Source organism: Lagenorhynchus albirostris, chromosome 10 (assembly GCF_949774975.1).
Source record: "Lagenorhynchus albirostris chromosome 10, mLagAlb1.1, whole genome shotgun sequence".
NCBI classification, from domain to species: Eukaryota; Metazoa; Chordata; class Mammalia; order Artiodactyla; family Delphinidae; genus Lagenorhynchus; species Lagenorhynchus albirostris.
This window is the reverse complement of record NC_083104.1, coordinates 31,653,556-31,668,487: the sequence shown is the minus strand read 5'-3', so window position 1 is coordinate 31,668,487 and position 14,932 is coordinate 31,653,556. Positions and strand designations below refer to the sequence as shown.

The 14,932-nt window shown below is 40.5% G+C and overlaps 2 protein-coding genes across 44 annotated transcripts in view; both read left to right on the top strand.

Moving 5' to 3' along the window:
* Positions 1–624: 624 nt before the first annotated feature.
* Positions 625–1,356, top strand: LOC132527782 (arp2/3 complex-activating protein rickA-like). Its single transcript, XM_060163826.1, has 3 exons — positions 625–637; positions 741–825; positions 1,027–1,356. Exons 1-3 carry the CDS (start codon positions 625–627, stop codon positions 1,223–1,225), a joined length of 297 nt encoding a protein of 98 aa, XP_060019809.1. The 3' UTR covers positions 1,226–1,356.
* A 786-nt stretch (positions 1,357–2,142) lies between these two features.
* Positions 2,143–14,932, top strand: part of SLMAP (sarcolemma associated protein) — a 148,070-nt gene continuing 135,280 nt past the window's right edge. For all 43 annotated transcript variants that reach the window (XM_060161528.1, XM_060161529.1, XM_060161522.1 and 40 more), the window contains exon 1: positions 2,143–2,340. In XM_060161528.1, the coding sequence (XP_060017511.1) occupies positions 2,143–2,340 (198 nt within the window). The remainder of the gene's footprint in view (positions 2,341–14,932) is intronic.

Sequence of the window (14,932 nt, the reverse complement as noted above, 5' to 3'; positions counted from 1 at the left end):
AGATTTTGCAAAATCTTTCCTTCTTCGGACTAATGACTCCTCATCTACCTTAATGTTTTGAGTGGAAGCAGTCCCCCTTTCTTCATTAGAAATTGTTCGACCACTCTCTGGAAGCAACGTGATGTTAAACTTTATGAAGTCACATTCATTCCGGGGTTGAATCTGAGTTAGGAGCCCTGGGGTACAAGACAGGCCCAGTGAGAAGAAAGGTTGTTTGAAATGGAATGCAGGGACTAAGAAAGAGTGTTCCTCCGGGCGGGATAACACAGTGAAGACTTCAGCAAGGGGAGGATAGGCCTTGTTTTAGATGCACAAATCCCAAGGCTTGTGGGAATTTAGTTGCTCACACCTAAGGCGGCCGTGGGGTTCTGTGCTGCCCACAGCTAAGATGGATGCTAATAACCTCTCCTTTGGATGGGGTTGTTCGCCTTGCTCAGTGGTATTTTCAACGACGACTATAGTGAATAAGATTTAGTAAAAGTAGGCGCCTTCTACCAAGACGCTAAAGTAGAAATTTGTCAAGTTATGTTTAGAAAACCTTCAACAGGTCAAATTTTTTTCCTGCCCTTAACCAAAATGGTACAGGTTGTCCCACGGTGCTGAAGCGTCTAACCCTTAACTAAGATGGCGTTCGGAGGCTTGTTAAAAATTAGCTTGCCCTCTTTTTCTGCCCTTGTCCATCATGGCTTCCGAGGCATCGATCACGTGACTTCCGGACTACGGCGCGGGAGAGAGGGTAGGAGGCCCCTTGAAGGGTGCGCGTTCCCGTGGCGGTGCACCGGGTAGGTTTCAGTCAGAGTCACTATGGCGGCTGGCGCTGGCAAGGTAAGCTGAGGCGGCGGCGGCAAGGGAAGCTGGACCCGTCGTGGCGTCCGGGCGCCCAATCCCCGCAGCCCGTCCGCAGAGAGGTCGGTCGAGGTCGTGGCCAGTCGCGGGGGCTGGCTCGGGTGGGTTGAGAGGGGCGAAGACTGAGGCGGGCGGGCACCGGCGGCTGACGGCCGTTTGTTTTCATGTTTGCCCCACCAGATCGGAAAGTTTTCTGCCTCGTCGGGCACAGCCTGAGGGTGTCCCACCGGCCGCGAGTGGTGGAGGCTGCGGCGGACCCAGCCCGGGGCCTCCAGGCCTCTCCCCCAACCTCCGGGCCGGCCTCCCTCCCCCACCTCCTCGTCAGCCCGGAGCTTCGGCTGCCTCCCCTGAGATGCGACCCTCGCGGGGGCGACCCTAAAAGGAGGCGGCCGGTGTGCTGAGCAGCAGCCAGGAGCCCAGGTGTTCAGGGACCAACTTCCTGCGGGTCGAGACCCCGGAGCCTCCCCCCGGGTCGCGCCTCGCTCGGTCCGCACCCTCCTGCGGAGCCGGATCCCCGCCCTGGTCGCGGGGACGCCCGCCAGGTGCCCCGGAGTCCCGCCTCGGCCGCTGCCCGCGCCCCCGCCGGTCCCCGCTCCTCGTGCCAAGGACCTCAGCCACCGCCGCCTCGGCCCACGGCGGTCCGGGGACCCCGTGCCACCTCTCGGCCGGCCTCCGCGCAGCAGGGGCAATGCAGACTGTCCCGCTGGCCGTCTAGACCCCTTAGCCGCCCCCGTCGCCTTTCGTCCCTCCACTCCCGAGGCCCTCGAGGACGGGCGGTGGCTGCCCAGAGGTGCTCAGATACACCACCTTTCTTCCGCCCGAAAGGACCTTTCTGGCCGCACCGACCCTTTCTTCATGCTGCAGTGCTGCAACATTTCCGCCACCGAGGGGGGAAAGCGGCCGCGATCCCAAACAAAACACAAGAATTGGTGTGTGACTCATCTGGTTGTATACCTCCAGTCCTCAAACTGTCTTACAGGAGTTTTCTTGGCCGAAGCTGTCCAATGTTTGAGCCTTTTCTTCCCAGGGAAGAAGATGGACTGAAAGCTGCCGGTTGGGGACTTTTTGTGATCAGGGCCCTGCTGGGTTTTAAAGGAGGTGATGGGGCTTGCGCTGGCCTGTCTTCCCACCCCAGTGAAGAGTTTTTGATGTTCACTGGTTATGCTTAGACAATGTGCAGTTTGCTTTAATTTAAAATTTGGGGGGGGATAGGGGTATAGGCTTGTGAAGGGCAGTCCGGATCCGGTGGAACTCCTCTTTGTCCCTGGTAGGAGAGACACCCCAAGTCTGTCCTCGATGCCGTCAGCCTTGGCCATCTTCACTTGTCGCCCGAACTCACACCCGTTTCAGGAGCGTCATGTCTACCTGGACGAGCCTATTAAAATCGGCCGCTCGGTGGCCCGCTGTCGACCAGCACAGAATAATGCTACCTTTGATTGCAAAGTGCTGTCAAGGAACCATGCTCTCGTCTGGTTTGATCACAAGACGGGCAAGGTAATGTCACTACGTTGTCTAACAATTGTTGCTTTTCGTTTCCCTTTGCCCCTTCTGCATAATGAATGTGGGATCCCAGGGCTTGCACCCAGAGGAGACTTTCAGCAAGGCCATAAAACCAACTTTTTGTGTGTCTGGTTCTAGTGGAAATTTGATTGAGGTGTTTGAATGGAAAACAGAGAAGGTATTGTTAATTAAATGCCTCGAGAGGACGATGGCATCTTGATAACGTGGTCATTCCCAGTGAAATCCCAAACCCTAATTCATTTTAGAAAACTAGATAGCGAAACTTGGCTTCTTGCTTTCAGTCTTTTTAGAAAGGTGAATTTGCAGTTCAGTGCTTGATGAAGCAAGCAGCAGTTCCCAAAGCAATGCAGGGAATCTGCGGCCGGTATTACTCTGGGGCTCAAATGACTCAGTGGTGAGATATAGTTAACACAGTAGCTTTTAGTTGAGTTCAGATCAGGGCTTTTCTAGCAAGGACAGTGTTTGTGTAAATTTATTTTGGAAGATTTGATACATATTTACCTAGGAAGGGATAATTTGCAGTTATCAAAGCCAATTTAATTAAGCATGAACAACTAACTTGACGATTTCAGAGTTTTGTTTGCAGGTTGGGTGAACGTATACCAATTGCTTTTGAAAATCACTTTTTGATGTTCCCTTCAGCACTTAATAAAAACACTTAATGCATACTTACAGAGGTGATATTTAAAAATCAGTGTTAAAAATTTATTTTCTGAAATTATATCCAGCTCTATCAGTTATTGCATTACCTGGATGTGATAGCTTGAATTTAGCGCTCTTCATTATAAGTGACTGACTATTTTAGCATTTTAATGTTGGCATCCTAATTAACTATACATGTGGTTGCTTATATTTTAAGAATACAAGAAAAAAATTGAGTAAGACCCTTTCAATTTTTAAAACTATCTCTGTGTGAGGAGAATATACTAAAGAGCTCATGTTTGTGCTTAAACCTCAAGTTTTAGTTAAGCTACTGAATTAGTTCCAACTTAGCGTAAGTTATGTAAGACTAATAAGAATATCTCCGGTTTCACCTCCTGACTTTTTGGTCCCTCTTTCTGAGTTAAATGATTAAGTCTTTTTTAAAAGAAGAATTTAAGTCTTTTAGAAGAGTACTGTTTTGAAATGAAAGAAACCTGAGCCTCAAAAGGAAGAGAGAAAGCGTTACTTCTGAATTAAGGAATTATTATATAAATCATTTTTCAAAGAAAGGAGGAAAAGATTGCCCAAGTGCTGTGTGCTTGTGTAATATCTATATCCTGCTCTGTATGTAGGATAAAAACTATAAAGTATGTTAATTTTTCTGTATAACACCAGATGCTCATTTATTTACCTGTGGAACAGATCCTTTTTTCTCCCTGGAAAGTAAAGTTTGGGTGCCTGAAAGACTTCATAGGTTACCTATAGTAATTTAAAGAACTCATCTTTCCGGCAGTCAAATTCAAACATAGATAGTTGCCTTAATCAGCTTTTACATTTTTGTCCTTTTATGTCCCTGGGCAATAGTTAAGGTGAAACTTAATCAGGTAATACGTTTCTTAAAGTACATTGCAAATGTACCTTCTTTGATTTATTTTGAGATGACTAAGGATAGATCAATAGTGAGTGTTTATTGTATAAATTGAAATATGTTGAAATTTTGAATGAAATTTGTTATTAGAAAACCTTGTCTTTAAAGGATATGCAGCTTATTTCTACCATTTGAACTTTTTTTTCTTTCCAAAACATACTCAGGATGTGAGGCCTTTACTTTAGGGGTAGATATAGCTATTGATTATTTTACCACCTACCACTTAGTCTATTTAAAACAACCTGTCAGATATTGCCATGTGATCAAATTGTTTTAAGAATTAACTATTTAAAGTTTAGGTTTGAACAGACAGTAGGTTGTTTTTTTTTAATCTTTTAATTTGTTCTCAGCAGGAGAAATAAGGAAAAGTACACCTACTCAGCCTTTCCTGAAGCATAAGTCCCTCTTCTATTATTTTTTAAAAAATTTTTTCTATCTATCTATCTATTATTTTTGGCTGCGTTGGGTCTTCCTTGCTGCACGTTGGATTTCTCTAGTTGCAGTGAGCGGGGGCTACTTTTCGTTGCAGTGTGCAGGCTTCTCATTGCGGTGGTTTCTCCTGTTAGGGAGTGCGGGCTCCAGGCGCGCAGGCTTCAGTAGTTGTGGCACGAGGGCTCAGTAGTTGTGACTCATGGGCTCTAGAGCGCAGGCTTAGTAGTTGTGGCACTCGGGCCTAGTTGCTCCGGGCATGTGGGATCTTCCCCGACCAGGGCTTGAACCCTCGTCCCCTGCATTGGCAGGCGGATTCCTAACCACTGTGCCACCAGGGAAGCCCCAGACAGTAGGTTTTGATTGAGCATCTGTTATGTGCCAGATAGTGTGAGGTACACAGTTACAAAGAAAACCCACAATTAGACCAAATATCATTTATTGTTTTCTCTGTAATAAATTTCCAGTATGAGGATTTGTTACAATTTTATCATAACAGAAGTCCCTAGGGCCTAATATATTTTCCCAGCAAATTTCTTCCTAGGACACTAGAATCCCCTCCTTCTTTAAGCATTGCCTCAGGCAAGTTCTTTTTGTTTGTTTGTTTTTTTCCTCAAACATCTTTAAACTTCAGTTTTCTCTTCTGGGAATAATAATAGTACCTACTGTTGTTTCCAGCATTGAGATAATCATGTAAATCACTTAGCACCCTGTTCCTGGCCCTTAATAAGGGCTCAGTCCTTAGAGAAGAGGGTGTTTGGGGTCAGGGGGAAAGGGAACCATCTAGGCAGGTCTTTGCAATTTGCTGTAGTGCTGTGGAATCTCAGGAAGGTAATGAGACATTTTTTTCTTTCATGTGATGGCATAGGTGGAAGTAATTTTTAAAATTGAAACGTGAAGAACTTTGCTCCAAATTGGCACCTTACCTGGGAAGTGGAAAATTGGGGTAATATGCCCTTTGGTTGACTTTCAATTTGTGAGTGTTGCATTCTGCATTCATCATTATGGGAGAACCATTAAAAGCTGGAAGAAATTATAAACACTTAAAACTTTCTGATTATTCAAGTAATACCTGTTTATTGTAGGAAATTTGCAGAGTGTAGGCAGATGGAAATCTATGTGACATTTTTTAATGCTAAGTTCATGGAATGTGTTATGGTACTTAAAACCTGCATGCTGGAGGGTGACAGGTTTGCCGGAGAGTGGAATTTAATAAGCTTCCCCAAATCATCTACTCAGGGATGTAGCGGTTGGATATTGCCCTGCTTGGTTTCTGGCCCTGTGTATCATCCTTCACTCCTTTTTGGAGGTCAGACTCTTCAAATTAGATGGCAGATTATAGGATGGTCATTAACCCTTCTATTGACTCAAGGTACCACTGAACAAGCAAATCTACCCATATGGTGGTTACATAGAAGAGATAGTAAGTGGACTGCCTCCTTCTGATTTGGATGGCCCTATTTGATTTGAGGCTTTGTGGACCAGCGATAGTCTGGTGGTGGACACAGTAGTTTATTTCCAGTCTCACCGTAGTTTACCTAGTAGTAAGTAGTAGTAGTAGTTGTCTACTTCCAGGTTCACTTTTTTACTTAAATTCAGCACATATTTTTGGGCACCTGTTCTATCATGATCTGTTTCAGTGGAGGGCATAGTGGTGGGGTGGGGGCATGGGGGGAAAATGAAGAGAATTGGTAAGAAATTGTTACTCCTTTTTAGGGGCTTATATTTGGATAGAGAGGGTGACTAAACACCTTGAGAACAGTTGATTTGAGATAAGACAGTATTATATAAGTTCAAATGGCTAGAGAGTGATGGTGTTTGAATTAGACTTCAAAACAGGAGTGGACAGGTACAGGTTAAGAAAGGGTGCTTTTATGGGTTGTGTTTGTGTGTGAGGGGATGAGGGTGGAATAAAACAGACAAAAGCAAGTTATTTTGAATGATTTGGGCATCTTCCAAACACTGAGGAAACTGATTTTGTTGGATAGAAGGTCTTGGATAGTAGCTATGGGTGAACATTCGTTGTGTGTGGTGTTTTCATGTTTCTGCCTTGTTTTTGGAATTAGTTTTCAGACCTTGGAGGAGAGGGTCTTGCCTTATGTGTCTGTTTCCTATTATTTCTTGTTAAGTAGATGTTGAGTAACTGAAGCTGAGTAGATACCCTGGTGCCAGGTTGTGGAATGCCTTTGTTGCCAAACTAAGGGCATGGACCCATGGGTTATGGAAGGCCCAGGAGAGTTCTATGCCGAGCATTGACGTACCAAAACCATTATTTAAGAGTGATAAAAGGTCCACGTGTAGAGAGGCCTGGAGCAAGTAAAAACGGGTAACTGTTAGCTTAACTAAACTTATTGTGTACATTGTACCATGCCCTGTTCTAAATGCTTTACGTGTTAACTTATTTAAAACTTAAATATCTAAGATAGGTGCTTATTTTTCCCATATTAACATATGAGGAAATTAAGGCACAGAGTGATTAGATTAGGTTAACTTGCCCAAGTTCATATAGCTAATAAATGGTAGAGGTGGGATTTGAACTGAGGTTTTCTGACTCTTGAATCCAAGCTCTTAACCGCTTTGCTATTCCAAGGCTTTGTAAAAGTTTAGATATGATGTCATGTTGTAGGGGCGTGGGCCAGGTTAATAGTAGCAAAGAAAACGACTAAATGCCAGAAAATGAAAAAAGACAAATGTGTTAACTTGTCTGTTAGGACTTCAGCAAAGAGAGAAGGTCTGTACGGACTGGAGATTTTAGGAAAGGTTTCATGGACGAGATGCAATTTGAGCTAGACCTTAGGACTTTTTGAATAGGGCAGAATGTAGATAAAGTCAGTCGGAAAGGAGTTTTGGGTGGGAAGAATTGCTCAAGTAAAGGCATAGAAGCAGGAATGATGTGGCACGTTTCAAGGACGTTGCAAGAAAGTCATTGCAAAGGAGAAATCTGCAGAATTTGACAACCAGGATTGTTTCTTCCTTCTTCCTTCCGTATGACTGCAAAGATCCTGGCCTCAGCTTCTGGGGAGAGTGGCAGATCATACATTCATTGATTTTGTCTGTATTATGTTTCAACAGATATCTGTTTTTTTTGTTTGTTATTTTTTTTTTTACAGAAGTTACAAAGGTCATTAAGAGCTAGTTTTTGTGAGAAAGACATGTATTTGACATGTTATATTTAATGTGCATTAATGTAAACGTGTTCAGAAGGCCTGGTTATGTATCCACAGCACATCATCATTTCCTTCTCTGTTACTTTTAACAGTAGTGGAAAGTTAATGAAATATTTTGTCTATTATTTCAAGTTGTTAAAAATATGGTTGGTGTATACACTTAAAACATTTTTGTTCTACTTAGTTATTTGACTTTACTCCTTGGCTTAACTTTATTCTTTACCTTCTCAGGCTCCTGTTTGGTTTTCTCAAGTGGTATTTATGTTAGCGCTTAGTATCTATTCTCTTTTATAAATAGGGAGGAGGGTGTCTGTCATTTAGAGTTTTAAGTGAAAAGATTGTGAGATTGGTTCTTAATGTATATCAGTTACTTGAATCCAGAAAAATGGTGGCATTTGTTAGCTGCAGAAATGTTCTAAGGACTCTTTCCTGCCCATGCTTCTCTCACTACCACTACCAGTAGATGAACAGTTTATACGCCTGCTCAAAATCTAGGTTGTTTGCCCCTTTAATTTTTTTTTTTGCCCCATTAGTTTTTAACATGATATACAAAACCTTCAAAATCGTCTCTCATTCCTTTTTTTTTCCAGCTTCATTTTCTATTACTGTTTTTTCCTTTGCCCCAGACTCTGTGCAGTAGCTATGTGACAGTGCTCATTGTTCCTAGAAAAAGTGCTGTTTTTGCTGTTTTGACTTCCAGAATGACTTTTCCCCTTCATCCCAGTTCCAATGTGACACCTTCCCTGACTCCCACTGAGGAATTAATTGCTTCTTCCTCTATACTCCCATAGAACTTTGTATATAATTTCGTTATGAGACACAGACAACAAAATAATTATGACGCAAATGCACTATTGCTCTGCCAGATGTGAGCTCTTGAGAACAAGGGAATAGGCACTACATAAATGCTTGAATGAGTGAAATGTGAACAATGGAGCAGTTTCTGTTTCTGCAGACCCTGAGGAGGGTCAAAGAGCAGAAGGTCATTCGAGTTAATTCTCAGTTTGAGATCATGGACTCAGTTTCCAATACATGGTGTTTGTATAAATCATTACTTATTGAGAATTTGCAGTGTGCAAGACACTTTGCCGAGTGTTTTGGTATCTTAGATAATCTTGTGATTGGTGATATTATGAATTTTGAGCCATTACATATATATCCATTCTCATGCAAAATAATACTTTTAAGGGTTTGATGATATTCAGAATGCTTTCTTATTTCACTTGATCTGTATAACACTTAGGAGGTAGGTAGAGCAACCGCAGACTGGCTCCATTTTATGAAAAAAGAGTTTGCTGTTTAGAGGTTATTTGCACAAGGTCATCTCTTAGTAACTGTGGAGAGTTGGAACCAGAATCTAGATTGTTTCCCTCTGAGATAAAAGCCAACTGCTAGACATTTATTCTGAACTATCTTATTATGGAATGAACAATTATTGTAATGAAAATCTGTCTTTTGCTCTCTTGAAGGGTAATCTAAGCTATTATTTTCTGGAGGTATAACTAAAAAGCTTGTCATATGACAGACTTTCAAAGACTGAGAGAATCTGAGTTAATTATTTCTCTGAGTCAGCTAGCACTTTTTAAACATACCCCTACTACTCCTAGCAATAAATATATTTTTTCTTAAGTTTGCATTCATGCAACTGATTTGGATTTGAGTGTTTATGCAAATGAATGAAACAGCCTTGGAAAAACTTGTGTGCCGTGTAAATTTTTAATTCTTTAAAGAGAATAGCTGACAGGTGTAAAGAGAAAAAGTAAAGTTTATATAGGCACTTGAAAACATGGAAGCCTTTGGTGATTCTGCTGTATTCTTTGTCAAATATGTAATTTGGATTAGATTTTAATTTAAAGACATAGGAAACTTTGTTTTCTTATTTATTTGCATTAAGGTTTTATCAATACTTTCAGGCTTATGATTTTATCTACATTTATAACTACTGACTTATTCTAGCTGAGTCAAGTAGAAATGAATTTCCAATATGGACCTTCAAGCTATTCTTCCTTTTTTTATTTTTCACTTACAAAAATAATGGATACATTCTCATAAAAATTGAAGCAATAGGACATATGTGGAGTATATATATATGTCCTCCTTCACATAGGTACCTCTTATCCTCTTCCCTTCCTCTAGAAGTAACTTTTGTTATTAGTTTGGTATGTAATTTTCAGAGCTTTTTCTGTGCATTTGTCTACTTGGGTATGTAGATAAGTAAGGTTTTTTTGTTGTTGTTACTTTTTTTCATAAGCAATTGGATCATAGTTTTAAATGTACTTTTTAGCTGATGATATCAAGTGAATTATGCTCAGCTTATCTGAAATGTGTTAATATGCTCTAGGTTATGACCAGCATCCAGACTGCTGTAAAATTAATATCATTTTATTGAGCACTTACCAGGTGGTACACTGAGTTTTATATGCATTATCTCATTTAATCCTCACAAGAGACTTTTGAATTTGTTAGTATTATTATCCTCAGGATGAGAAAGCTGAGCTTCAGGAAGATGAAGGAATTTGTTCAGGGTAACGCAGAGAGTGGTGAAGTCAGGATTTGAACCCCAGTCATCTGATTGCAGAATACATGCTCTGGATCGCTCTGTTGCTTGCTACCTCAGCACCTCCGCACAATTAGTCATTGTTAATCTCATCACCAACCAGTTAGTGAGCAATAGATCAAAAGAAAAAAAAATATTGAAATAACCTTATTGTCTATTAACTCATAGATATTTTGGTAGTAAATCTGTGTAGAGTTTCAATTGAAGATCAGTTCCTCAAACAATATTTATTTATTACTTAAAATTTTACAATTTGAAAAAAAGACCTCTACATGTAAAGATATTAGAGTATCACTGTTCAGATACTATAATATACTAAAAAAGATACTCTTTCATTGGATAACTTTTTAGTATGCTTTATTTTTATTGAGGTATAGTTGATTTACAAAATATAAGTTTCAGGTGTACAACATAGTGGTTCACAATTTTTCAAGATTATACTCCATTTAAAGTTATTATAAAATATTGGCTATATTCCCTGTGCTGTGCAGTTTATCCTTATAGCTTATGTATTTTATTCATAGTAGTTTGTACTTCTTAATCCCCTACCCCTATCTTTTCCCTCTCCGCACTGTAACCACTAGTTTCTTCTCTATATCTGTGAGTCTGTTTCTGTTTGTTATAGTCATTGGTTTATTTTTTAAATTCCACATATAAGTGATAATATACAGTATTTGTCTTTCTCTTTCTGACTTATTTCACTAAGCATAATACCCTCCAGGTCCATTCATGTTGTTGCAGATGGAAAAATGTCATTCTTTTTTATGGCTTAGTAGTATTCTGTTGAACATATATAGCACACCTTCTTTATCCATTCATCTGTTGATGGACACTTATTTTGCTTCCATGTCTTGGCTGTTGTAAACAATGCTGCTATGAACATTGGGGTGCATGTATCTTATTAGTGTTTTTGGGTTTTTTTGTTTTTTGTTTTTGGCTATACACCCAGGAGTGGAATTGCTGGATCATATGGTAGTTCTCTTTTCAGTTTTTTGAAGACTCTTCATACTGTTTTCCCACAGTGGCTACACCAATTTACAGTCCCACCAACAGTGTACAAGAGTTCCCTTCTTTCCACATCCTTCATTGGATAATTTCTAAGTATAGTATGTTTGGAGGTTGTATTTTAAATTATATATGTGACCTCCCCCTATAAGTAAATCTAATTTAGAAAAAAATGAATATATTTGGTTTTTTAACTTTAAATATAGAAATATTAACTGTATTATTAGATGCCAGTTATGTTTCCTTCCACTTCAGAAGTTCAGGGGTAGAAGATAAGATCATGCTGTATGTTACTAGTATAGCAATGGTAGTTATGCTTGTAGAATAAACAGAATTTGTAGCTCTGAATTTTTTGGAAAATTTTGCGTAGTAAAAAGGAATGATACAGAGTTATCATATAAGCCAGCAATTCTACTCCTTTGTATATACCCAAGAGAAATCAAAACATATGTCCACACAAAAACTTGTACAAATGTTCATTGTAAAAAAGAAAAAAGCAACCCAATGTCCTTCAACTGATGAGTGGGTAAGTAAAATGTGGTATACTATATAAAGGAATATTATTTGGTAATTAAAAGGAATGAAATATTGATACATACTACAACATGGATGAACCTTGAAAACACTATGTTCAGTGAAAGGCCACATATTGTTTAATTCTCTTTATATGAAATGTGTAGGATAGGCAAATCCATAGAGAGAAAGTAGATTAGTGGTTTCCAGGAGCAGGAGGTAACAGGGAGTGTGATGGTTAATTTTATATGTCAACTTGGTGAGGCCATGGTATGCAGTTTTTGGTTAAATACCAGTCTAGATGTTGCTGTGAAGGTATTTTAAAAATGTGATTAACGTTTAAATCAGTAGACTTTGAATAAAGCAGATTACCCTCCAGAATGTGAGTCTTATCCAATTAGTTGAAGGCCTTAAGAGAAAAGACTGAGGTTCCCCCAAAGAAGGAATTCTGCCTTCAGAGAGCCATCTTACTCAAGACTGCAACAGCACTTCTTCCCTTCTCCAGCCAGCTGGCCTGCCCTGCAAATTTCAGTTGACAGCCCCCAGAATGTTATGTGAGCTAATTAAAAGAAATCTCTCTCTCTCTGTATATATATACATCCTACTGGCTCTGTTTCTCTGGAGAACCCTGAGTAATGTAATACATGGAGTGACTGCTGAATGGGTACAGGTTTCTCTTTGGGATGACCAAAATGTTATAAAAATGATTGTGGCATTTAAAAAAATTTTTAAAAATTGTGGTGATGGTTGCTCTGAATTGTACACTTTAGATTGGTGAATTGTATGGTGTGTGAATTATATCTCAAAATGCTCTTATAAAAAAAGAGGACTGGGCTTCCCTGGTGGCGCGGTGGTTGAGAGTCTGCCTGCCGATGCAGGGGACACGGGTTCGTGCCCCCGTCTGGGAAGATCCCACATGCTGCAGAGCGGCTGGGCCCGTGAGCCATGGCCGCTGGGCCTGCGCGTCCGGAGCCTGTGCTCTGCGGCGGGAGAGGCCACAGCAGTGAGAGACCTGCATACCGCAAAAAAAAAAAGAGGACTGTTAGATGGAGTAATAGGTTAGTGAAAGCAGGTTAGTGTGGAGGAAATGGAAGAATGTAGAGTTCAGTGTGGATAGTCTAGCAGAGCAGCTTTTGAAGTACTGTGTGGCTTAATTTCTGTCACTAGTTTCTTAGTGTGAATGTCTTACTCTTGGTTAGACTTTTGTTTTATTGAATTTACTAGATGGTGTTTCGAAATTTAACTACATTTGTTGAAACAAAAGTCTAACCAAGAGTAAGATATGAATACTGAAGAGGTAGAGACAAAATTTTGGTATTATTGAGAAGCTCTAGTGCCAAAGTCTTAATGTGGGAGTTGAGAAATGGTTGGAAAGATGCAATTTATAAGTCCCAGTCTGAACCTGGGAATCTTAAGATATTAATTTTTCTCACCAGTGCATCTTTTGCATATGCAGGCCTATAGAGCATGGTAAAATATTGTTAGAATGAATGATGTTGTCTTGACTAGAAGGAAGTAGTCGTTTAAATTATAGTTGAACTTAAACTGGGACCATTCCTAGTCCTTAACAAGTATCTGAGTGTCTCATGTGTGCAGTGTAGTGCCCAACAGATAGTACTGAAAAATATAGTTACAATACAAATAAGTCCAACAATAGAAGTATCTACAAATCATTGTTTCCAAGGAGCTAAGGGAGTGATGTATTCCTTCTCTAGGATTGGGGGCAGCAAATATGGAAGGAATGAAGAGGGCTTCATAGACAAAGTTGTTTTTAAGCTACTGTATGAAGAGTGAGGGTTTACTCTCTGTATAAAATAGAGCAGGGCATTCCAGCCCCAGGGAATAGTGTGTGTTTAAGGCAGAAAAGCCTAAAGAGAATGATGTATTCTGGGAAACGCAAACCCAGAAGTTAGCAGAATTGAGGAGGGGAAAATAGAGCTGCTATCAAATCTTTGGGGTTATTGAACACTGCTGGTAGAAGTTTTAAGGTTGGACTACCTGAGTTGGAATCCTGGCTCCATTGCTTGCCAGGTGTGTGACCTTGAGGAGTCTCTGTGCCTCAGTTTTCCTCATCTAAAAATGAGGCTAATAGTGAGATTCACCTCATAGGATTGTTGTAGAGATCATGGGAATTCTTGTAAAGCAGTAAGCAGAATGTTTGGCACAGAATAAGTACAAACAGTCCCTGATTTACAGTAGTTCAATTTAGGATTTTTCGACTTCATGATGGTATGAAAGTGATAATACATTCAGTAGAAACAGTACTTAAGATTTTGATCTTTTCCTGCAAAATGTGGTATGATACTCCCTTGTGGTGCCGGGCAGCAACAGCAAGCCACGGCTCCCAGTCAGCTCTGCAATCCCAAGGGTAAACAGCCAGTACACTTACAACCATCTGTGCCCATACAACCATTCTGTTTTTCATTTTTAGTATAATACTCAATAAATTACATGAGATATTCAACACTTTATTATAAAATAGGCTTTGTGTTAGATGGTTTTTCCCAACTGTAGGCTAATATAAATGTTTTGAGCATGTTTAAGGTAGGCTAGACTAAGCTATGATGTTCGGTAGGTTAGGTGAATGAAATGCATTTTCAACTTACTTACAATGGGTTTATTGGGACATAACACCATCGTAAGTCTAGGAAGATCTGTGTTCAGTAGCTTGTGGCTATTTTAATTTTTCTTTATATTTTTAGTTGGTGTGTTTGCACGGTAAGACCTGTATGCTTATTTTTTTTAATTGTTAAAAAGGTTTTCTTCTTCGAATATCTGCCTTTCGAGTCTCCTCAACTAAGTTATTTGATACCTTGAAACTTCTTTGAATGTGTTAAAGAAATAGTGTGATACAGTAAAAAAGAAATTTGGTCTTTGTCCCAGGTTCCTGGCTCACAACGCCTAAAACTCGTGGAATCTCCTGAGTGATAAGTGTGTCTCTTATATGCTAATAAGATGACTGGTGGCTGGGAGCCCCTGGATAGCTTCAGGATGGTACTGGTCACCAGAAAGACTAAGTGATTAGAGGGTTGGAACTTTGGGGCCCGCTTACCAATCTCTGGGAAGAGGAGGGGTAGCAGGATGAAGATTGAGTTATATAAAAACTCTTGAACAGTGAGATTCAGGGAGCTTTTGGTTTGGTGATCACATCGAGGTGCTGGGAGGGTGGCTCACTGGAGAAGACATGGAAGCTCCTAGCCCTTTTCCTCATATCTTGCCCTTTGCAATTCTTTCATTTGACCATTCCTAAATTGTATCCGTGTTGCAAGTATCGGTGACAACCTGGGACTTTTGACTGGCAGTAGAAGTGGGGGCAGTCTTGTA